The sequence below is a fragment of the Cheilinus undulatus genome, linkage group 3, assembly GCF_018320785.1.
Source record: "Cheilinus undulatus linkage group 3, ASM1832078v1, whole genome shotgun sequence".
Taxonomy (NCBI): domain Eukaryota; kingdom Metazoa; phylum Chordata; class Actinopteri; order Labriformes; family Labridae; genus Cheilinus; species Cheilinus undulatus.
The window spans coordinates 13,036,894-13,061,298 of NC_054867.1; the positions used below are offsets into that span (position 1 = coordinate 13,036,894).

Sequence of the window (24,405 nt, forward strand, 5' to 3'; positions counted from 1 at the left end):
CCAATGACATGATGCTCATTGGGTTTATCGGTGACTCTACATTTCACAAGTGTGACTACAGTATGTCAGCTTTGTGACTGACTGGTGATCAATCCAGGGTGCACCCTGCCTCTTGTCAAATGTAAGCTTGGCTTGGCTACATTGGTAAACGGAATATACCCACTTAGTTTTTGTTACAATAGAGTAGCTCTTCTCAGCTGGTGGGCAAGGACTCAAAAGTGGGTCTTGAAAGTCTTCCCAATGGGTTGTGAATGTGTGCCAGGAAAAAAAGCTGGCAAAAAGTCCATGTATGGAAGCCCTAACTGAACATTTTTAGGCTATCCTGTGATGAGGAGTAAATTTCAGTATTTGTCTTTAGAATTCTACTTATTCAGCTCGATTAAGAGGGCTAGTTTTCACAAGAGAACAACAACATCTCTCAAGAAACTACCAAATTACCATGCTGTCTTGGGAAAATGGAGTGTTAAATGATGTATGCATGCAAGTTCTTCTGTAATGGTGTTCATTTTAAACACGTTTGTTTTGTCCTGTCTCTTTCTTCAGATATGTTGTTATTTTGGGCCAAAACTGCAACATAAATTTAAAGATATTAACTAAATTGATCTTTTTTTTCTTTTTAAAATTTGGGTAGCAATTTACCTAAAGGCGGTGGTGGGGGGTCCTGATGCTTGACCAGCTGAGAATCACCACTGCAAATAAGAGTATACCCACTCCTGCACACCACTACACCACTGAGTGTACTCTACACTCTGCCAAACCTGGGGTCCCTGCTTTCTACAGATGAGGAGAAAAAGAGCCAGAGATCCATTGTATTTTGACGGATTTACCCACAGAGGAGAAATAAAATGGATTTTCAAAAGTCAGATGACAACTGAATTACATTTCAGCCTTGTTTTAGTCTCCTTGATGAAAAACTAAACTTACTTTTGGTCATCAAAGATTATTTTTAGCTAATCTAAAAGTCTAGTTGTGCAAAAAAGTAGTCAGCAAACATTTTTGGTCGTAGTTTTAGTCAATGAAATTAACACATCTGAACAGCTACACCTAATAAAGTGACCATGAGTACATGTTGAAGGTTCAAACATTTTAAATTTCAAATTGAAATTATTATAAATTTCCCACATTTAAACAGTAATAATCTTATTCCCTGAAAAACTCTTCTTGATGAATACACTAAGCTAATGTGTCAAAAAGTCATTTATATCATTAGGTAAGTGTCTTCAGTGGGAACTGTGACCCTTGTAAATTAACATCAACAGAGAACCTGTGCAGATGAATCATGACCTGGAATAATAAAAAGTTACTTTTGTCAAAATCTGAATTTGGTTTTGTAGTGTTTATATGCCTACTTGTTTTGCTAATTTTGTGTTTTTGTGTTTCTTTTGTGTTATAATTTTTGTTATAAAAGGTTGATGTGTGTTTTCCTATGAAGTTGTCTGGCTCTTAGTGGTAAACTATAGTAGAACTATGGTATGTTTATTGTTATTCTTTTTGTATTAGTGTTATTTTGTGGTTGTTTTATTGACTTTTTATGGTAGTGTTACATCTTTTGGCTGAATCTTTATGGCTGAAGCTTGTCGGGCCTTGGCCCCTATTGGCCCTGAGCCTGTGCAAAGCCTTAGTTGACAAATACTGTCAACTTTAATTGCCTGCATCTTTTTAACTTTACATTATTGATGCAATATGAGCACTACACTTGTCTCTTTAAAACAACACAGATTATTTGTTGTAACACCACAGGTGAAGCATTTCAGACTTGGGCTGGGTAGCAGTGGTGATATGTAAGTGGGTCATATAAGTAATGGGATTAAACAGATTAGTCAACATGAGCTAGTTAAGCAACAAAGCTGTGTGGTTCAGCAGTAGGATTAATGAAATAAGCCTGTCAGAAAGAGCAAACTACAGAACTGAAAAAACAAACCACATCGCCTGCATACTTTCACTGTCATTGGGATATTTTAAAATAAAATAATTTGACCAATCATTTTCATTCGAAACCTTATACAAGATCCTATTTTGGAATGTGACTAAAAAAATCAGAGTTTTTTTCTGTACATCTAAAGGCAGCATTTAATCACCACTGATTCTCACCAAAAAGTGGTTTTACCATGAGGCAAATTTGGCAGTGGCCTGGAGGATCTTGCACCAAAGTCAGTACACTTTTTTTTATATTTTAACATAAAACCATGAGTTATATGAACAGTTTTATTATCCTGAGAAACAAATTCTTTGATATTTTTATTTGAACCAGTTAGATGCTTGTTGGTATCCTTCCATACAACACTAACCATGGAACACAGAACACAGCTAAGGAGCCAGCTGTCCCAGGAGATTAGAAAGAAAATGATAGACAAACATGTTGAAGGCAAAGGCTATAAGACCATCTCCAAGCAGCTTGATGTTCCTGTGACTACAGCTGCATATTATTCAGAAGTTTAAGGTCCATGGGGCTGTAGCCAACCTCCCTGGACATGGCCGCAGGAGGAAAATTGACGACAAACTGAAGAGACAGATGATATGAATGGTAACTGAAGAGCCCAGGATAACTTCCAAAGAGGTTATAGAGGTGAACTCCAAATTCAAGGTACCACCAGTTGCTGTTCAAGCCAAAGTGGACTTAATGTAGGACGACCGAGGAAGACTCTACTGTTGAAAACAAAACATAAAAAAAGCCAGACTGGAAAGAGCACCTAAAGTCACAAAAGGGAACCCTAACCCAGTGGATAACTTTACTCATGGAGCAAATGTGTCTCTTATTAAAAAACAACAACAACAACAATCCACCAGACACATGACCAAAAGAACCCCTAAAGGGGATCACTGTACAACAGGCAACATCCAAACACAACTGAACTCCAACACTGAAGAGCATTTCACCCTGTGGGATCATTCTCTCACTATGGGAGAGAAAATACAATAGTATTGTACTCAAGAAAAAGTAAAGAAAATTTGGGTAAAACTAACTAAAGTAGGAGTAAAAGTACTGATTTTAAAATGTACTTAAAAAAGTACTAATCAAAAACAAACTACTCCATTACAGTAATTTAAGTAAGTGAGTAAGTAGCACTTTTCACCCCTTAAAATTACACACTATAAAAAGTTTTTCTTTTGGCAAAAAACAAAACAAAACAAAACAAAAAAAGATACCAGTTGTGTGCATATACCTTGTATATCTTTATGTTTGTAGAAGTTTCAGGTGGCCCCGAGACATGTTAAAATATTTAGGTGTAGATGTGGTGAATTTGAATGATGATGCACTTACAAACAGATGTTGCTGGGTATTTGGGTATCTATGTTTCAGATTTTGCTTTAACTAAAAGGGAAGGGTGTCATTTGGCCTTTGCCTGAGGCCCACAGATCACTAGAACCGCACCTGTTCGCGGCTGCCGTGCTTACGTCACGCTGCTGAATCAGGTAGGTATCATCAGGGACACGCAATCAGTTCACACATAATTTCCAGGTGAGTGTTGTTGGCTGACTTCCACTTTAACCGAGACAAGAGCAGCAGCGGAGTGTAGTTTTGCAACACGATGAGAGCTCAACTGACTTGAACACGCTGTAACAGTTGTCAATAGTTCCTTCAACAAGTTTGAACAAGTGCAGACGAGCTGCGGGACATCAAGTAAATACTTCATTGTCAGTCAGGTCCAACTCCGTCTCAGTGTGTGGCTGACTGTCTCTGTGTGTGTATCGCTGCGTCTTGACACTTGTGTTGTTGCTCCACCTCCATCAGTGAACTTAAGTCGCAGATCAGCAGCGGTGAAGCAGTTTTTCAAGAGGAAGCAGACGTGGTGGGGTGGACCGTGCTAGTGAAGGAGAAGCAGAGAATCGACGATGGCGGACAATAAGATGGGACCAAACCTCCAGGCTGGGGCTGGATTCCTCGCAAAACGGGTCCAGAAGTCTTTGAATAGAGCTCAGGAGAAGGTGAGCCGGAAAAGTCAACTTGATAAAGTCGTACTGGGCTTATATTTCTGACAAACTTTACACCACAACTGCTGTTATCAGCTTGATAAGCCGTGACAGAAACCGTTATCAAGGGTCAGTGTTTGAAGGCCCGCATATAGAGTCAACACTTTTCCACAGAAGCAGGCTACAAAAGTGCTTCTTTAGAAATGAAATATGAGACATGGGTGATGACTATGCGGCTTCAAGTGCAGCATTTGCAGCAATACACTCATGCAGTCTGAAGCTGTTTATTAAGACGAGTTTGATGCAGCTTAGAACTGGGACATGTAATAAAATGCTTGAATAGCAGTAGTATCACCTATGAAATATGTCACTCTGATGCTTTTACAGCCTTCAAGTCAAATTCTCTTCCTCTGTACTTTGTTGTCATTGATAATCAAAGCCCTAAATTAAGAGGCTATCTACCCTAGCTTCTGGAGAGGAGGAGAAAGTGTAAAACCTACGCTACAAGGATATAAAAGCTGTCTTTGCAGACAGTGCAGCCAAGAAGACCAATGAAACTTCATGTTGTGGCCTCTGATGTCTGTCCTAATGGGTTAATTTTGACTCATTGGTCTTTTACTGCTAACTCAAATGGTATAACTTTAATATAACAGAAGCTTCTTACTCTGAGCATCATAATGTTGTTCAGTGGGCCTATTGTACCGCTGTGTGCGGACACAAAAGCTGCCACTTCCTGACTGTGCACTTCCTCTCGCTTGTGGGGACTTTCTCACTCTGTTTGTAGTTTACTTGTTTGATTTTACTGCTGCACCTCAAAACAGCAGCCAATAAAGTTTGCAAGTACTGTTAAGTTCTAGCAGGTCAGGAGCTTTACAGCCATCTAAGTATTTTTCTTATACTGGAGATAGAAGAATAAGCATGATAACGAGAGCTGTTGTGTTAGAGTTAAAGTGTAAGGTTACTGCATGTGTCATTCTGGCTTACACTGCTCCAAGCAGTGGGCTGTGAAGGACAATGTAATAGTTAACCATGTGTATCCAGTTTAAGGTATGCAGACGAGTATGTGGTGTGGAGTATATGGGTGGCAGGAGCTCTGTCAGTAAGGACTCAAACCAAAAGGTCTTGAGCAAGGCGCCAAACTGCTCTGGGTGGGCGGCTTCACTGCAGCAGCCCCTCAATCTGACATCTCACCATTAGTTCATTTTTATATGATCTTTTTTGTGCAAGTGCATGTTTTTCGATCTGATCTTCTATGATGTGGCAAGCTAATCACTGAAAAAACACATGCAAAGATTACTTGGCCAGTTCCCTTGCCTGTAATCAGATGGATCCATCTTGCAAAGGTTCAAGCTGATACTCTTGTTCCTGGTCAGAGAATGACTCATGTGAGGTGAAGGAGACCGTATTGGTGTGGTCGAGTTGAAGCCACTGCAAGCATGTAAAAGTGGCCTTAAATCTAACGATTTCCTCCGATTTCAAATTTGCAGACAAAATTCCAAAGTCTGAGTAAAATCGTGGAAGTCTTGCTAAAGTCGCAACTCACTACTCTTGTCTCAGTCGTGAGGTACAAGGTGGTCATAAGACCTGATTTTAGCCGTTTTAAGTCTGTCTTTCTCAAAATCTTAGTCTGAGACTAAAAACTCAACGGCTTGCCGACAAATTGTCTGTAGATGTGAGAGGGTCTCAGTTGTCAGTCTTTTTAGGGCCTTTTAAGACTTGTAGCAAAGTCCTCTGGTGCTGTACTATATGGTTAAAAAAATAGAATATCATGAAAAAGTTCATTTTTCTGTGGTTTAATTCAAGAAGTGAAACTTCCATATATTGAAGTTTCATCTCATATTAAGTGGAATGTTTCAAGACTGTTTTGACTGTTTACGTTTACACCAATTTTAAATTTTAATGATTATGGCTTACAGCTCACAAAAAAACATTAACACAGAATATTAGAATATCACAAACATCAGTCCAAAAAAGGATTTATAATACAGAAATGTTGACCCTCTGGACAATTTTGGTCATTTATGCATTCAGTACTTGGTTGGAGCTCCTTTTACTCTAATTACTGTATCTATGTATTGTGGCGTGGAGCCAATCAGTCCGTGGCACTGCTGGGTTGTGTTCTGATAGCAGCCTTCAGTTCGTCTGTTTAGTTGAGCCTGGTGACTCATCTTCCTCAGAGATTCTCCATGGGGTTCAGGTCAGTCCAATACAGTAACACTATGGTCAGCAAACCAGTTTTTTAGTAGTTTTGGCTTCACTGTGGGCAGATGCCAAGTCCTGCTAGAAAAGGAAATCAGCATCTACATTAAGCTTCTGGAAGCAGGAAGTGATTTAAAATCTCCTGGTGACAGCTGAGCGTTGACTGATTTGATAAAGCAAAGTGGACCAACACCAGAAGATGACATGGCACCTCAAACATCACTGACTGAAAACTTCACACTGTACTTCAAGCACATTGGATTCTGGGCCTCTCTGATCTTCCTCCAGTCTCTGGGACCTTAAACTCCAAATGAAACCAAAACTGACTTTCATGTGAAAACAGGACTTTGGACCACTGAAAAACAATCCAGTTCTTTTTCTCTTTAGTCCAGGTGAGACACTTAAAAAGTTGGTGGTTAAGGAGTAGCTCCACACTAAGAACATGACACATGTAGTCCATTTCCTGGACCCGTCTGTGTGTGCTGGCTTTTGATCCCCTGATTCCAGCCTCAGTCCACTGCTTGTGAAGTTCCCCTAAGTTATTGAATCTGCTTTGTTTAACAATCCTCTGAAGGTTGAGCTCATCCCTGTTGGTTGTGAACCTTCTCTTACCACTTACCCTACCTAAACCTATTTTATGTTTTGATACAGCCCCTGAGAACAGTCTGTCCTTTCAGCAGTGACCTTCTGTGGCTTATTTTCCTTGTAGAGGGTATCAGTGATTGTCGAGCGGACAGTAGTCAAGTCAGCAGTCTTCCCCATGATTGTGGTTGTGTGTACTGCACCAGATTGAGGGAATGAAATCTCAGGAAACTTTTGCAAATTTGACTTTTCCACAATATTCTAATACTTTGAGATACTGGATTTTTTATTTTCATGAACTGTAAGCCGTAATCATCAAGATTAAAACAGAAATCATTTTGATATATTTCACTTAGTATGAAATTAATCTGGAACATATGAAAATTTTACTTTCTGAAGTAAGTCCCAGGAAAATTAATGTTTCATGATATTCCAATTCTTTGAGATGCACCAAAATAAACTGCAGAGTCTGATATTCTGTGGGTTACACAGTTTTCACAGTTCTTTTTGAAGTCAAATGTAGAGATTTTTCAAGATGTTTCTGGGTTCGTGATGAATAAACAGATTTTTATACAGATCTTCAATATTAAAAATGGTGGGATATACTGATAGTATGTCTTTTTGGTTCAAGGTGTAAATAAATCTCACGACAGCTTCACAGATTGTAGTAGTTTTACATAACCTTTAAAGAAATCTAGCAGGATAAACACTGAGCAGATATGATAGCCTCCCAAACTAGTAGAGCAATAAAATAGCCTTTCATCAATGTAGCACTAACCTTTCATAACAAAGAGTTTCCAACTGTGGAAAGTGTTCAATAAGGATCACATTCCTCTCTGTTTTGTCCATTCCTTGCATATTACCAACAATGCAACACAGTCACTGGTGCTGTGGCTCAACATACATGTGTGTTACGCAAGCAGCACTTTATGTAGCCTCAAACGGATGGACTGGTTGCTTGTGCTCTTTTTTTATCCACCACTCAATACCAGCCATGTTGGGAAATTACCCACCACAGACAAAATGCAGGTGCTTTTGAGGAGTTTCAGGTGAATTTACTCATCCAACAGGCCACTGGGGCTTGTAAATGAGAGTAGCCTAACCTAACAGAGTGATTTTGATAAACGAAACCCCTTTTTTTCTGCTGCTGACATTATGAGCAGAGCCGAGTGGACCTACACATTCAGTGAACACAAACCTCTCACCGCCTCATCTCTGTCAGAGCTGATGTCTGATGTTTACATGCAGATGTGTGCTAGGATGGTTCTACTCAGTATCACATGAGAGTAGTTCTTCACTGCAACTGGTGTATCTGCTAAAGCAGGGGTTTTCAGAGTGTGGAAGTGAGCCTCCCCCAAGAAAAAATAATTCATTCTGTGGACCCCCACCCCATAAAAAATACGATTAAAACAACTATACTTTGAAACATTTGTCTCATCTCTAAGCATTTGTATTTTAACATTTTAATATTTTTGGATATTTGGTCTGTATATGTTTTTAAACATCCTTCTTTCCCAGAGAATCAGTAATTTGTTTTTTTCTGTGATGACAGTTTGGCTATTGGGTTGACCAGGGTTGAGTAACACTGCTCTAGGCTCTAATTTAGTGGTAGACATGAATTTGCATCTATGCAGTTGATGCAGGATTGCATAATAGTGGATCATCCTCCACCTTCAGTCTTGCAGAGTAGGGCTGCACCATTTGTAAATATAATCTAATGGCAGTTTTTTGTGATTTGGAATTAATATTCGATTATTTTTAGGTTCCTCATCTTATGTATTGTTCAACAAACACAAGCAATAAATCATTCTATGTTAACCAGTACAATATTGGATAAGTACAACCAGGGATGAAATATTTGACAAAAAAAATTAATTGCATAGCAAATTTGATATCTATTGCTATACTGAATGAGATTATATATAAGTATTTTTTTGTTATTCTTGTTTTGATGAAGAAAGTCAAATACATGAACAAGAAAAGTATGATTTTTGTAAATTAAAAAAAGACACTTGAACATATGCATAATGCAGATCAAAAAAATCTCTGCTGAAAATAAAATTGTATCAAACTGTCATTTTGACATATTTCAGGTTAAGGAAATATTGCTCAGTCTGCAATTTGAAAACTGCAGCAGGCCATAATGCTATTTAATCTAAACTGTGATTAATTGCTCAGCTCTAGTGCAGAGCCTGTCTTAGTATTTATGACACTAAATGTCTGTCACCTTCAGTGACCAAAATTCCTTTTACTTTTTGTCAAAAAATTCCCCTGGTTTAGTCACTAGACTTGGCTTTAGTCTCAACATGACCCCATGGTTTACACAGCCTTATGCTGTCATTAGCTTGTACAGCTTTGCTAATTAAACATTGTGGCCATTAAGCATCATCAGGACCAATGCAGGAAAATCCTAACTTTAATAGCCAATTCTACATCAACTATCAATCTGTCTAGTTTGCCCCATGCACAGCAGAAGTTCGCAAAGCAAATCCCCTTTTTCTGGTTTATGGTTCCAAGCCTCCCCTGAAGTCCAGTGGCACCCACCAGGAGAGGTAATTACACTAAGCCTGAATTTTGGCATAAGACTACAAAAAAAGATACACAAAATATCAAATTCTAGTGAGCCTGACCCTCTTAATGCAGGAAATGCCTGTAAATCTACAGTGCCCCTGTAGGAAGCACAGCAGATGTTTGCATGGTCAAATACAGGACAAGTTAGCCAAAAAGCAAGTTTTAAAATGAGCAAATTTGGACCATTTTTTGCACCAACCCTCTCTCATTAAATAGCCTGTAACTTGAACACTGTGAACTTCAATATAACTTTATTAAATAATGCTTCTTGTTAAGATAGAGTGGCAGATTAAGAAAATGTGGCAGAGAGATTTTTGAATCCGGAACATCTGTTGTTCTTCTTTTAACTTCCGACACAGACTCAAAGCGCGTTTCTTTGAGCACAGATTTGATCTTAGGAAAAATCACACGTGCTGGATCAGGTGAATTACTGTGGTCTCTTTCTTTGGACTGTCTCGCAGTTTTTCTATAATATGTTTGTAAAAGTGCTGATTCACCGTTGAGCCTTCTGCAACCCACTCCTCCAAAATGATGCCCTTAATGTCAAAGAAAACAATCAACATGGCCTTGAATTTGGACCTTCTTTGCCATGCCTTTATCCTTGGTGACGATGGTGTTTTCCAATTTGTTGACTGCTGTTTTGTCTCAGGATCGTACTGGAAGATCCAAGTTTCATCTATGTGATCACTCCTTCCAAAGAATTTGGGCTTACTTCAATTTCTGGCAAAAAGGCTCCACAAATTTTCTTGTTTTTCCTTTTGATTAGGAGTCAGAAGTTTTGGGACAACTTTGGCACACACTTTTATAATGTTCAAATTTTCATGCAAAATTTGCTGAACTATCTCTTTGTCAGTGGAGACTATTTCTGCTGTCATCCTTATACTGAGTCGCTGATCATTACCTCCGCCAAAGAGGTTATGTGACCGGTTGGGTTTGTTCGTTTGTTAGCAACATAACTCAAAAAGTTGTGGATTGATTTTGATGAAATTTTCAGGAAATGTCAGAAATGGCATAAGGAAGAACTGATTAGATTGACTGGAGTGATCGGATCACCGTCTGGATTCAAATCTTATTGATTTTTTTTAAGGATTCTGTACTATTGGGAGATAGGACTAATGGCGGAGGTCTGCGCTGTTACCACTTTACACAAGGAGATGGCGGACATGAGTAACTTCAATCCCAGCAGCATTTTGGGTGTGTTTCTATTCAAAGTTTTAGAGTTTATAGACTTTGAAAGACACACGCCCGGTCGAGAAGACGAGTCGGAGCGCAACAGAGAGAAAGACAGCGAATTGTAGTGAGAATACTTACAATGCTGGGAGGAATAGAGGAATATTCACCCTCTGCTGTGACTTCCAGTCATCCAGTGAAACCATAGGTGAGACTGTCACTGCATCTGTTGGCACCAGCAGGCCACGCTTCCACCATGACAGTCCACCCATAGAGAAGCCAATGCTTTACCTCAACATGTTTCCACCCGACCGGGGAAGGAGTAATTGGCAAATGCCGTGGTGGGGGGCACATGGGGACAGATCCAGGAATTTTTTTAAAGGATTCTTCACTATTGGGAGATAGGGCTAATGGCGGAGATATGCGCTCTCCGAGTGCTTTTCTAGTTTCAAATGATTTGTTCAATTTGTTAAATGTTTTCAGAAGTTTATGATGTGCATGAACACCCAGAACTTTCGTCATTTTTGACATCCCCTCTGCCTTCACCTAATCTTGTTGGTCATTCAAACACACTTGCATGTGACATACAGTGTTCCCCCTAAACCTCAGTTTATGTGCCAAAAGATTTGGCTGCTGTTTTGTTCAATTGCACTAAAAATTTCAAAGGAATAATTTTCTGATGCCTTAGCAAGAACACGTACACTTGAATCAGTGGCCATCAGTGAACTAAAGACCTCACTTATTGGAAACTTACAGCAGTGCCTGAATACCCAAGCTTTAATATATAACACGAGTGCTTTAAGTGGGCTGGTATGCACCGTTACGCAATACTGCGCTTCTAAATTTTGCCCCTTGGTGTACCGGGACTTCTTCCGGCGTACCAGCACTTTCTCATAAGTTGCCGGTACACCCTCCTGTCCTCTCCACAGCTGACAGGTTTAATAGATGATTCATGACAGCATCTAAACAGATGCATTCTATGGCACTTGGCGCTCTTCCCGCTGTGTACCGTGATGTTTTTATCTGTACCCGAATCCAGGTGAACTCACCTGCCACTGTTGGAGGGAAACCAGAGATAAAATCGTTCACCTCTCCTGGACAGTGGCGCAGTACGTGAGTGTGAGCGCAGCACCTCCTCCGCCAAAGAGCTTGATGCTCCACTGACACCTGTTCGTACTGCCGCTGAAACAGACATCAACACTAACAATATTCAATAACGGTATTCAAAATGACCTGACAGACTGTTGTTCAAAGGATCAAGGGTTGTAGTTTTGCTCAGAGAACAGCTGACTCAGCTGCAAAGGCAAAAAAGCCTGGATATACGGTGGCAAAGTCAGATCACAGACGGAGCAGAGACTCAGGGTGTTAGTGAGAGGAGGGGCTGATTAATCTCTACATTTGGTGACAAAGAACAACTATTAATTTCACTGCATTTGATGTTTATATTTCATTAAAGATCCTTTTTACTTTTATGTACATTACATAATTTTGTTTTATTTTTTAAGTTATTTCATGTTTTTTAAAGATTTATTTTAGGGCTTGTTGTCTTTATTTGGAGAGGACAGGACATTGGATGGTGTAGGGAATCATGAAGAGAAAGTCAGGAACACTGGGACTATGAATCACTAACAGTAATTGGATTACTGACCACAAAATTATCTATTTCAAATGCTAAGTCTAGCGGGGAAATAATATTTCATTTTTCTTATTTTTTTTAAGGAGCTTTATTTTTAATAGTAGTTTATTCTTACATGATTTTCCTTTTCTATGGTGACAATGATTAGCTTCCTGTTAGTGACAGCGGGACATTTGATCAATGTGGGTTTGACTTAGGGGTGACAGTTTTTGTTATTTCTTTGTAGATTAGAAATATTCAAATATAAATCATGTAATGCCATTCAGCTGAATTACTACTAAGACATGATTTTTGCTCCATACCGTCCAAATTAGTTCTGGGATTGTGTGAGAACAGAGTACCGGCACTTATTTTTTTTTCCACTTAAAGTACTGTGTAACACTAGGTGTGACTGTGAACCCGTGGTTTTATCAACCCATGTAGAGAAAGTGGATGTCAAAACTGTTAAAATTTGCAGTAATATTTCCCAGCACCTGCATACAGACTTTGACAAGTGAAACTGCTAGAGTTCCCTTTTACATGTTGTAGCATTGGTAATAAATATCCTCTGAAACATCTGTGTTTTTCATGTTGGAACTGACTCTCGCCTCTGTTGTTTTCTGTCAGGTCCTTCAAAAACTGGGCAAAACCATGGAGACCAAAGATGAACAGTTTGAGCAATGCTGCCAGAGCCTCAACAAACAACAGGTAAACATGAAGTCTTTAAACACGAAAGAATGTATTTACATGCTTGTCTTTTTCTGTGGACTGCGAGGGTTTAAAAGGTCTAACGTCACCAGATAAACAGGTCATCAAAACCCATTAAAATGAAGCACTCTTTAATCCAAAAAGTACAGTGCTCTGTTTTTGCTACAGAGATACCAACCTACAAGTTCAGACAATCAGCTTGGCCTTGAAAACAGGAAATACTTGGAGCAAGATAAAGCTCTGTCTCATTTTCTAATCCACCCTCTGCTGATGCCTCCTGCAAATAACACTCTTGATACAGAGAGAAAATGAGATACCACTCATGTTTAAGTGTTACCCACATTCTCATGAACTAATAACTTAGAGCTTTAAGTGAGTTTTATGTAACTTTTGAAAGAAGGAACCTTGATGTCTCCCTTTCAAAAGGAAATGTTTAATTTAAAAGCAATAATATGCACTCCTGCTAAGTGTTAGAAACACATCCAGAGGCTAACACAGGCTAACATTGTGTGGTATGACCTTTTCCTTGTGTGCTAACAAAAGCTTATTTTAGCAAATTTAACCTTTACAAAGGAAATTAGAGAATCAGGACACTGCCACCGCCTCATTTCTATTTTGTGCTACCCTGTTTTCAGCATTCATTATTTTCCTGTTACCCCCTGCTCTTGTGAAAAACTGAAGTTTGCCAAAAGTTCATTCAGTTTTAAATACAACTGCAGCACATATTGGAGAGGAACAACAGGAAGTTAGTGTACATGCTGACAAGACAAGCTGCTTTCACTTCACCAAGGCTTTCACCGCAAGAGTTTGATTTCTGTGAAACCTGACTGTGCTCATGAAACTCAATTCATTTGAATAATTTTAGCTTAGGACTTCATGAGAAAAGTTACTCTTTAAATTAAATTTGCTGTCCAAAATAAGGACACTAATTTCATCATTGTAGGTTGTTAAGGAAATGATTGAGCATTTCTGGTTTAGATGCGCTAAAGAGAAGGCCTTATGATGTTTTTTTCTGCTTTTTCTTTTCCTTTGCTTACAGATCGATGGAAGCAGGTTGTTCAAAGATGTCAAAGCTTACTATGCAGCAGTAAAAGGTAGGAATTAAAGCCTAAACAGACCTACAGCACAGTGTTAACTCAATGCCATTCTTTGCAGAGTTGGCAAATAAAAGGGAACTAACTTTCTTCTATTCTTAGATTCTATTCAGACTTTTGCAATTCTGTCTGTGTTGCCATGTTAGACAAATAAAACCCTGTAGTTAAAACAGCGGACGCAGCATTGTGCATGTGATTCATGTGCGAAAAAACTGTTATGCTTTTAAATGTGTCAGCTATTGCTCCAACATTGTAGGCTCCATCCAGGAAACCAGTGTTGTTCTGACCTTCCTGGGATGGGTGTAGCAACCACACCACAAAACCCAGGAAAAATACCACCACAATGCACTGTGCTGCTGATGCCAGAAATTAATTTGATTTCTTTGGATTATGATTCTATTAACTTTCTTTGTCCTTCTAAAACTTTGGGTTCCTTTCCACAGCTGTGCATGAGTCGTCCAAACGGCTGTCTCAGACTCTACGAGACATCTATGAACCAGACTGGAATGGAGTGGAAGGCCTTGCAGTCATCACAGAGGTATGCTTTGATGCATTTTTGCAAAAAGAAAACGTAATTTGGGTTGCTAGGTTAGCCATATTGGCTTGTGGGGCCTTGTCCTACTGGTTGCAGGTTTGACTACAGATCCTGTCACTATTTGATGCATGTCATCTCCCACACTATTTCCTGTCACTCTTTAGCTGTCCTGTCCAAATAAAGACAAGGATCAGTATATTTCTTTCAAAAAGCATTAATCTGTAAGCAAATCCACAGGGCCAGATAATTTGGTAAAATGAGCTCACATCTACAGATGGGGATTGATAGCAAGGAGGAGAAGGAATTTGGGCAATTAAGGCATAGTTTAATGACAAGATATCATACAGGTTTGTAATATTAAAGAATTCTGTAAAGATACACAATCAGCTTAATTATTTAAGTGCTTGTTTTGAGCTACTTGTTGAAAGCAAGTCCAGTATTTAATCCTATTTAGATACATCTGGTCTACATTATCCCCTGAGTGTCATTTTTTTTATCTTCATCTGTCAGAAGCTCCACTAGCACTGTTGTGGCACTGAGCAGGTAGCAAATAGTGGGTTTACAGTAGCCTGCTGTTGGAATACAGCTATTTAAATTTTACATGGAGCCAAATTTGAAAACCATTGGCCATCATTGTCCATTATCAGCTGATGGAGGATGTATGCCTTTGTGTAGGGATGGGAATGTCTCCTTATTTCCAGAGAAGCCAGTGAGCGCATCAGATGACCTCCAGACAAGGATTCCTTTACCTTGCAGCATTTTTTTAAATGTTTGCATGGTCTTTGTCTCTTTTGTATCCTTTTTGTTATCGGTGATCAAGTGTACATGCATACAGTAACAAGAAAACAGAATAAAAACAGACAACCAAAAATCAAACCAACAAAACAAATATACAAACAAACAATCGGAAGAAAATAACAAAAAAAACAAAAACAGACATTATTATGGCATTAGTGTTGGATAATTTGTGGTGTGGTAAAGAAATTATAGTTCTACTATGAGGAAAAAAAAGGGGTGGACATACTAGACTTCTAAATAAATCAGGAATAATAAAAACAAACATAATAACAACGATTGTAGACAAAAGTAATAGTAAATTGAATAATGAATAAAAAAAAATCCTAATAATATTAATTATGTATACATGTGTACACATAAATCCTTGCAGCATTTATGCAGACGCACAGGACATTATTTCTTGGTCCATACCATCCCAGAGTAGTGTCTGTTCACCTGAATCACTGTTCAACATTAGAACTTAAACCAAACTCGGCACAAAAAGTGAGGAAATTTGTGTTTGGTAGAATATTTTTGTTGTAACAATGCTTCTTGGCAATAAATCTTTTACCATTTTTTTCGCCAAATCTTCTCTGCCAGTGCTAACCATCTTATTCTGCTGTTGACTCCTGTTATGAGCTTTTGGCACCACCAGGTGCTTACAGTCAGGTTACTGATTGGCACCTCCTCAACCCCACTGAAAATTTGTGGGATTAGCTTGGGTGTGCTGTTTGTGCCAGAGGGACCAACACAACCACATTGGCTGACTTGCGACAAATGCTGGTTGAAGAATGGGATGCCATCCCACAGCAGTGTTTGACCAGCATGAGGAGGAGGTGCCAAGCTGTTGTTAATGAATAAATTGTTGATTGTTAAATTGCCAATATGTCGTGTTTCTTCAGACTTAAATCATCCAATCCACCAAACACCAAACAAGAGTCAATGGCAGACTAAGCTGTTTCGCATTGGCAGAGAAGATTTGGCAATGTTTTCTAATGGGCATAACCCACATACTCAGCTCTGCTGCTCATCCAGCATATGCCTGTTCCTTACAAATGTGGCACCATTTAAAAGGGAAATAAACAGGCTTTCCAACGGTATAAGTTTTATTGCAATTATCATTGTTACAATGAAGAAATAATCAACTAAATACAAATTTCCTTACTTTTGGTGCAAGGTTTTATATAGGTTGAACTCTTTCTCACTTCTGTTTTTTAAGCTTAAAAAAGAAATCAGTTTCCTTGTGATTTGCCCACAAGTTTCCAAAAATAACATCATGATGCATATTTTTAAGACATTAAAAATCAAGCTGTGTGTGGACTGATGTCAAGATGAAAAAAAATAACTTCTGTTTGTTCGCTGAAAGAAATTTGGACTTACTCATGATATCTAGGTAGTCACAGGATCTGAGCTCTGATTGTCAAACAGTATCAAGCAAATTTCTGACCAAAGTTAAAATGCTTGATTCATTTTGGACTGTGGACTGTACTTTTCTGTAGATGTCAGATACTGAGACAAATCCTAATCTGAATACTGCTGATTGGAGCTGATTGGCAGGGATAACATGCATACACCAACCCATCAAATATGTAGTTAGTCTATGAAACACAGAGTACAAACATTTTACCAACAGAAACTAGAGCGCTTTCTGTGCTGATGATCCAGATTCCTGTGTACCTTTCTATGTAGAATCTGTAAAACAAGATGAGCATGAGGCAGAAACATCAGTCGCAGTCATATTAAGCCAGACTGCAGATTTCCCCATTGGCATTCCTGCTAAGTATCCATGTCTTTCTTAAGAGCATTAACATGTGGATCTTCAGTGCTGACTTAAGCCTGCAGGCCAGTTAGCTCATAAGCTGCTCAGTTGCTGTAGAGTAAACAGCGTGTTTGTATGAATGAGGCAACTTTTCACGTTGTGTAACGGGGTTCATACCCTTTCTTGCTGAAATAATGTTTGCTTATTTGAAGATGTCTAGGCTTTAAGTGTTTACTGTTGCGATAATAAGTAAGCAATTGCATCTGTTATTGCATTAATGTGAAATCCTTGTGCTGTTGATATTGTACATCTGTCAGAGTGAAGACTTGCTTTGGAACGACTTTGAAGAGAAGCTGAGTGACCAGATTGTCCGCACAATGGAGAACTATACAAGCCAGTTCCCTGAGGTCAAGGTAATTTAATCATTTCCTGCTTTCCTGTCTGTACCAAGTCTGGCTTTTTTGTCTGTAATTTGTCTTATTTTCCACACATATGAGGATGATCCACTCTATAACTGTTGAACAGCACTGTAAGGTAACTACTGTGTGCTTTTTCAGGAACGAGTAGCTAAACGTGGTCGAAAGCTGGTGGACTACGATTCAGCACGTCACCACCTGGAGGCGCTACAGAGTGCAAAGAAAAAAGATGAAGCCAAAATAGCAAAGGTAGTTTTGGCTCTACTCAGAACATGAAAATAACAGTTGTTTTAATTGGTGTAGTAATCGACCTTTAAATTAACTTTAAACAGGCAGAGGAAGAGTTCAACAAAGCCCAGAATGTCTTTGAAGAAATAAATAAGGAGCTGAGAGAGGAGCTGCCTGTTCTCTATCAGAGGTATGGTTCACTGCCACAAACTTTCAAGGTCACAGCACTTTGAGAAATTTCCACTGTTTTTGATGATCAAAAACCAAGGTAAAGGTTAAGAACAGTGAAGCAGACATGCAGGTATTTTATCAGAGTTTAGACTAACAGGATCTTTTCTGGCTGTTTGGAATTACAGTGTCAGTATATCTCAATGATTATAATATTTAAAAAAACATATTTTTTTTCCTGTGATCTAATTCAAGAAGTGAAACTTCCATATATTCTGGATTCATTTACAAAGTGAAATATTTCATGACTTTTTTTGTTGTAATCTTGATGATTGCAGCTTACAGCTCACCAAAAAAATCCACTAGCTCAAAACACCACAAAAAGGCCATTAAAAAGCATCTATAATACAAAAATGTCTACATTCTTTAAAAAAATCTGTTCATTTATGTACCTGGTCAGGGCTCCTTTTGCATAATTTACTGCATCAATATGATGTGGCATTAACCAGTGGGCTGGCCAATCTCTGAGATCAGCCAGCACTTTCAGCAGCAACCTTCTGTGGCTTACCCTCTTTGTGGAGAGAATCAATGATTGTTTTTTTCTGGACATTCAACAGGTCAGCATTCTTCCCCATGATTGTGGTTTTGTATACGGAACCAGGGTGAGAGAAATAACTGACAAGAAATCGGAGTTTTCCACAATATTCTAATACTTTGAGATAGTAGATTTCTAATTTTTGTGAGCTGTGATGCATGATCATCAAGATTATAAAAAGGCTGAAATGTTTTACTTTGTATGAGATGAATCTAGAATATATGGAAGTTTCCCTTTTTGAATGTTATCACAGGGAAAAGGAACTTTTTGTGATACTCTAATTTTTTGAGTTGTAAAAGGCATGTGTATGTGCAAAGACGCAGTATAATTTTTTGAGTTATAGCAAATTTAGATACCTCTAAACAGACCCTATGTGGGTTTTGAGTGGCAGTACATGTGAAACCACTACATTGACATTTTCACTATTTCTAATACTTCAGATAATTTGTTTTGCTTTTCATAGTCTGCAGTTTCATCTACAGCCACCTGACTGTCTCCTACGCGGGGCATTTCCATGATAGTAGACAGAGTAGTTCAGTGTATGATTAAGCTGAAAATATGTGTGTCAATATGTATTCTAAACCTGTTATACTGACAAGTTAGATCCAAGAATTGACGTGTTATTTATTCAAGATGGTCATGTGAATGAACTATAAAACAAACTGGGAGCTGTCTGTGTTTCTGTAGCCGTATAGGTTGCTATGTGACGGTGTTTCAAAACATCTCAAACCTGCGAGATGTCTTCTATAAGGAAATGAGCGGGGTAAGATATGACAAAACTCTTCCTTTTTCCTTTGCTGAAACTATTAATGTTATATTTTTGATGTGTAAATAAAATCAATTAAATGCAAATACCCCAAAGACTCAGCTTTCATTTAAAATATCTTATTGATATTATAAAATTCTTACAGTATATTATTGTATGGTGAATGTGTTGCAGCTGAACCATGAGCTTTATGATGTGATGAAGAAACTGGAGACTCAACACTCAGGAAAAGCTTTCATCATCAAAGGTCTGAACAGGTAATGCAAGGTGTCGCCCCTGATTTCTTATCTGTGATGAAATGCTTGCAAAAGAAGACTTGTCTTGTCTTGTATGTGAATTCAGATATACTTCAGTGCTCCCAGTTCTGTTCAGTATGGTAAAGTAAAACCAGATTTACTTTTTTTACAGCACAACGACCAAGTCAAAGAAGAGAAAATCCCTTGTTATTTCCAACCCCATCCCTTGCAATACAGCCTTCCCAGCTGACCACGTCTCCATCCATTCCTCCAATGAAAATGGAAAAGACGCTGTGCACTCCCCTCCGTCTGATCGACCTCGGAGCACCTCTGAAGACACCAGCCAAGCAGAAGAAAGCAGCATTTCATCCAAAGATGTCCACTCCTCAGACTCTGATCTCAGCTCCAGCGGTGCCAACACACCTAAGAGGCAGTCGGTGTGTGACGAGAGCAGCGACAAGAGCACAAGGAGCCAGAGCCCCAAGGAGGCGGAGGCTGCAGCATCAGAGGCAGAAGCGGACCTCACTGCAGACCACTCTGATGACTCCGGGGTTGGAGTACCAAAGTCGGAGGCTGCAAGCCAAGAAGTGTGCAACCCCTCTGATTCTGCTGACAGCGATGCCCCTCACAGTCCTGAACAGAGGAGTGAGACTGATCCACCTTCAGAGGAGGCCAAGCAAAAGCCTGGACCAGTTCCTGCACCTCGTCGGTCTTTCCGCTCTGAAGAGAGACACCCACGCTCACCTGCTGATGAGGAGACGGAAGAAGGATCAGTCCAACAGGAGGCAGATGAATCAGAAGGAGACTGCAGCCCTGAAAATCCACCAGGATTCCTGTACAAGGTACACAACTGTCATGAAGATACCTTAGATGTTAACATGTTAGTGAAAGATCACTTTATGTGGATGAGGAGTAAAGACTGATTATCAGCCTCATGTCTTCTTTGTATAGTGGTCATGCAATGTTGGGCTCTATTTGATGACAGTTAGGTCTGTGTGATTCTTTGTAAAGCTGGTTGTAGCAAATGTAGACTCAAATTGCCAGTTCAATCCAGATACAAGAATAAGCTACATGAACACTCCTTTGTAACTCCCCATCTTTGAAACGCTGGCTGTGTATCAGATTTCAGATTGACAAAGCCCCTTTTGGAGCCACAAAAAGCAAAGTTTTCATTGGAGTCTATTTGCAGACATTTCTGTCATCGTCTTTTAGGGGAAAATGTAGATATTGTTTTACAAAGACCTAAAAAAATCAAGTTTACATTTTCTGGATGTTTGAAATAAATCTTCTCAGACATACATAACATTGAATTACAATGCAGTTCTTATGCAGTCACTTCTGTAGTGTGAGGTGCATTATTTTAAGCAAAAGTCAGCCCTATGTTTTTAAATCCTGTCACTCAATCACTCCTTTCTCTATGCTATAACAATTCTACAACCTCAACTAAATTTAAACTTGTTCTCAACTGGTGAGTCTGGAACTAAAGAGTTTTTCTCTGAGTCTTGAATTGAAATAGCTCATGTTTGAAAGTGAAAATTAATTTTCAGTAATAAGTTAGCTTTTTCTTTTAAAATAAATGTGATGAGTGTAAAATGAGGTGGCAATTTGTCCTAATGTGATTTGTGTTTTACTCCAGGGGGTGGCGTTAGAGATTCATGAACCTTCAGAAGAGGGCATGCTGCAGTTTAACCAAGGAGACATCATCCTGGTGCTCTCTGACTCTCAGCAGGTTGGTGTGTGTTCTTCTGAGTCTAATCCAGTTTCTCCTTTCTCCCTTAATCGTGTCATTTTTATTTTTTGAGTGTTTTTGCCCTGCATAAATCCTGCTGGTGGTGTATTTACCATCACATGCATGTTTTCTTTTTCTTGATAAGTGGTGAAGTTTTGCTTTTCTTTTGGGCAAGAGGCAAAAAAAATCACATTTTGGTATTTCTGCATGCCATGTCTTCAGTATCTCTTCTAAATGTCAAATGTTGAAACGTCTAAACACCCTAAGGCTGAAACTTTGGTTCAAACTAGATTCACAAAGTGTTTAAAGTAACTCCTCATCTTAGATAAGTTACAGCCAGATACCAGAGTCACAGAGAGCTGCTCAGTCTGTGACGCTGAAGAAAAGGAGTGAACTCCTCCCTGTTTTTAGAAAAAGGAAACAACAGTGAAGGCGTAAAAACATATTTTGATGGTGGGTGAATTCTAAATGGTCCACCCATTCAAAACAGTCTCGAGATAACAGAGATGACTGTTTGCACAACTTTTCACTACGTTATTGCCATGGAAAACATCTGTGGGCAGGACTGGTGAACTTGGGAAAACTCAGATGTTTGAGAAAAATATTTATCAAACCAAAAATAAAAGGTTTATTCTACATTTGTTTGACAGATCTTTAACTTTAGACTATTAAATCATCAAAATAAATCACTGAATAAGGCACATTCTTTGACAGTAACAGAACTCCCTGTATAACAGCTTGATGCAGAAGAAGTTAAAGATTTTTTTTCCAGACTCAAGAACAAGTCAGTATCTAACTCTACTATTAGTATTTTTATTTTAAATTTAAGTAAGTTGATTGACTCATTAATTGAATGTCTTGTATTCAGTAATGTTTGAACAGTTAATGTAAATCATTTATTTTAATAAGACTTTATATTAATAAGTAACTTGTATTAAGTTTAATCTAATTTGATTTATATTTTAATTTGTCTTCAAATATCATTACTGTCCTTTAAAATTTATGGATTCCCGTTTTATCTTTAATCTAGTGCTGTCAGTCAATTAAAAAGAAAAGAAATCTAACTAATTATAGGCTTTGTATTTAATTAATTAATTAATTAATTGCACTTAATCGCATATGTCCATAATTTGGATAGATTGCATATCTGGTAGATTTGATAATATAAGTAACAAAACATCAAAAAGGACATGCTTCTGAAGGTAATTATAGTTTTCTACTGGCTTTGCAACATTAAAAGTGGAGACGGGGGGCAGATTGTATACTTACTAGACAATCTAGGATGTTGTTAATGTGTGGAATTTGGATTTTATCCATAGAATTATAAAATTAGGAGCACAGAGTCTTTACATGTGTTTTAATCAAAGTTACGAAGAAACTTAAGCCCTTTGTGTGAGAACATCAAAGTGTGATTAAACAGTATGCATTTTTTTATCACATTTTAATTAATAGAAGTTAACCTAAAAATTTAGACCGTCCTTCTTTAATCATTTTATTTCATTTTATCTGATTTAATTTATTTTCAAGTTATTGTGAAATATATTTAATTGCCTCCTGAAATGCCATTGACCTATCACCTTACAACCAATTAGGGCTGAACGATTTGGGAAAATAATCTCATTGCGATTTTTTTTTTTTTCCCCCAATATTGCGATTTAATATGCAATTATTCCTAAAGTTCCTCATCTTGTATATTTTCCAACAAACACAAGCAATAAATCATTATATATTATAACCAACACAATACTGGATAAAACTAGGGCTGAACAATTTTGAAAAAATATCTAAATGTGATGATTTGACTCATATTGCAAATTGGATATGAATTTTTGTAATGAAAGGAATGATAATTATGCCTTTCTCATATTTAATTAGAAAAATGTACAATATAAAATAGTATTTTTGTAGGCTATTCTAAAAAATGGGTCTTGAATGATTGCATATGTTATGTTATCTCTACCTCAAAAAAAGTTTTAAACAGGTGTTTTGCATTGAAATTTCAGGTTAAAGAAATATTGCAACTTCTGCAATTTGAAAATTGCAGTAGGGCAAATTGCGATTTAATCAGATTTTCGATTAAAAGCCCGTCCCTACAACCAATCATTTGAGTTTATTCTTGACATGAAATTGTCGTACATTAGAAAAAGCATTCCCTGCCTCTCTGCTGAGCATAGCTCCATCTGACCTTCAATACAGATGCTGAAGCTTTGTAAAGAATCTTTAGGAAGACACACTCAGCCGACACTTTCAGTGCCTTTCAGGAAAACTCTTCATGGTGAAATAAAAACCTTTTGCGATAATTGCCGCCATGTTTTTTTTGTCAGTGACCAAGAAAACAGGAAATCACACTGAGAATAAACTTAAATAGTTATTCATAAACTCTGTGACCAGAGGGTGGATTTGTTCCCCTAACATCCTCCATGTGTCTTCTTTGTGTCTCACAGCAGGACGGCCTGGTGAAGGGGATTAGGGAGGAGAGCTGGAACCAGCACAGGGATGTAGAAAATCACTCTGGGATCTTTTTGGAAAAACTCATCTGGCGCATTAAGACTGAGTGAGGCAATAGTCCTTCCTCAGCCAGTAATATTCTTTCTGCGTCCATCGAGCTCTCGGTGACTCAGACACCCACACACAGAGGGAGTGGGTGCAGGAGCCGTACAAACAGATGATGTGACCGACAAACACGTGGTCGCTCACATGCTGGGTTGCAACTAGTGGAACAAAAGTGACTCTGAGAACATTTCGTTTGGATGAGTAAATATATCAGTATTTTTCTCTTTTAGAACTTTTTAAGAAGTTGCTGTAAATCACTGTGAAAAAAAAATCCTTTTATACTGATGCTATAATCCTGTGTACATTTTTCTAATAAAGTTATAGATAAAATAAAATGGGATGTCTTTGTGGAATGGAATTCTACAGATTCCAAGATGGCAAGGTTCTGTTTACTGCCTTTGATTAAGTGAATCCAGAAATTTTCAATCCAGGAGTAGAAGATAAGGCACAATAAATCTGATCTGTGTTTTGCAAATAAAGGAAATTGTGACTGCAAACCTGGTGATAAACAGCTGGAGCTTTTTGTGAGGATGCAGTGATTCACCAGACTGGAATGTGAAAATATTGTCAGGAGCTGGAAAGTGAGCCACACTGACTGATTGACTGTGAACAGTTTGTGGCACAAAGGTCTTGTATTATGAAAAACTACTGTGTTGGGAGTCATGTCAGCTTTGCTGTTTTACTGTGCAGAGCTCAAAAATGTTGGTTTGTTTGCTACTTAATGAGTTAAAAAAAAAAGTAGGGTTAAAGGACATGAAAGAGGCATCTGTAGCCTTAAGGCCACACTGCTTC

General features: G+C 38.3%; 1 protein-coding gene across 4 annotated transcripts; it reads left to right on the forward strand.

Moving 5' to 3' along the window:
- Positions 1 to 3,441: 3,441 nt before the first annotated feature.
- Positions 3,442 to 24,080, forward strand: bin2b (bridging integrator 2b). 4 transcript variants are annotated; one of them, XM_041783920.1, is made up of 13 exons: positions 3,442 to 3,460; positions 3,734 to 3,927; positions 12,677 to 12,757; positions 13,797 to 13,851; positions 14,295 to 14,389; positions 17,240 to 17,335; positions 17,480 to 17,587; positions 17,671 to 17,756; positions 19,017 to 19,092; positions 19,270 to 19,352; positions 19,504 to 20,173; positions 20,968 to 21,060; positions 23,505 to 24,079. In XM_041783920.1, exons 2-13 carry the CDS (start codon positions 3,835 to 3,837, stop codon positions 23,616 to 23,618), a joined length of 1,650 nt encoding a protein of 549 aa, XP_041639854.1. In that variant the 5' UTR covers positions 3,442 to 3,460; positions 3,734 to 3,834; the 3' UTR covers positions 23,619 to 24,079. The 4 variants fall into 4 exon arrangements, with proteins under 4 accessions (XP_041639854.1, XP_041639853.1, XP_041639852.1 ...); XM_041783919.1 differs by lacking the exon at positions 3,442 to 3,460 and adding an exon at positions 3,467 to 3,636; XM_041783918.1 differs by lacking the exon at positions 3,442 to 3,460 and adding an exon at positions 3,467 to 3,622.
- The last annotated feature ends 325 nt before the right edge of the window (positions 24,081 to 24,405 follow it).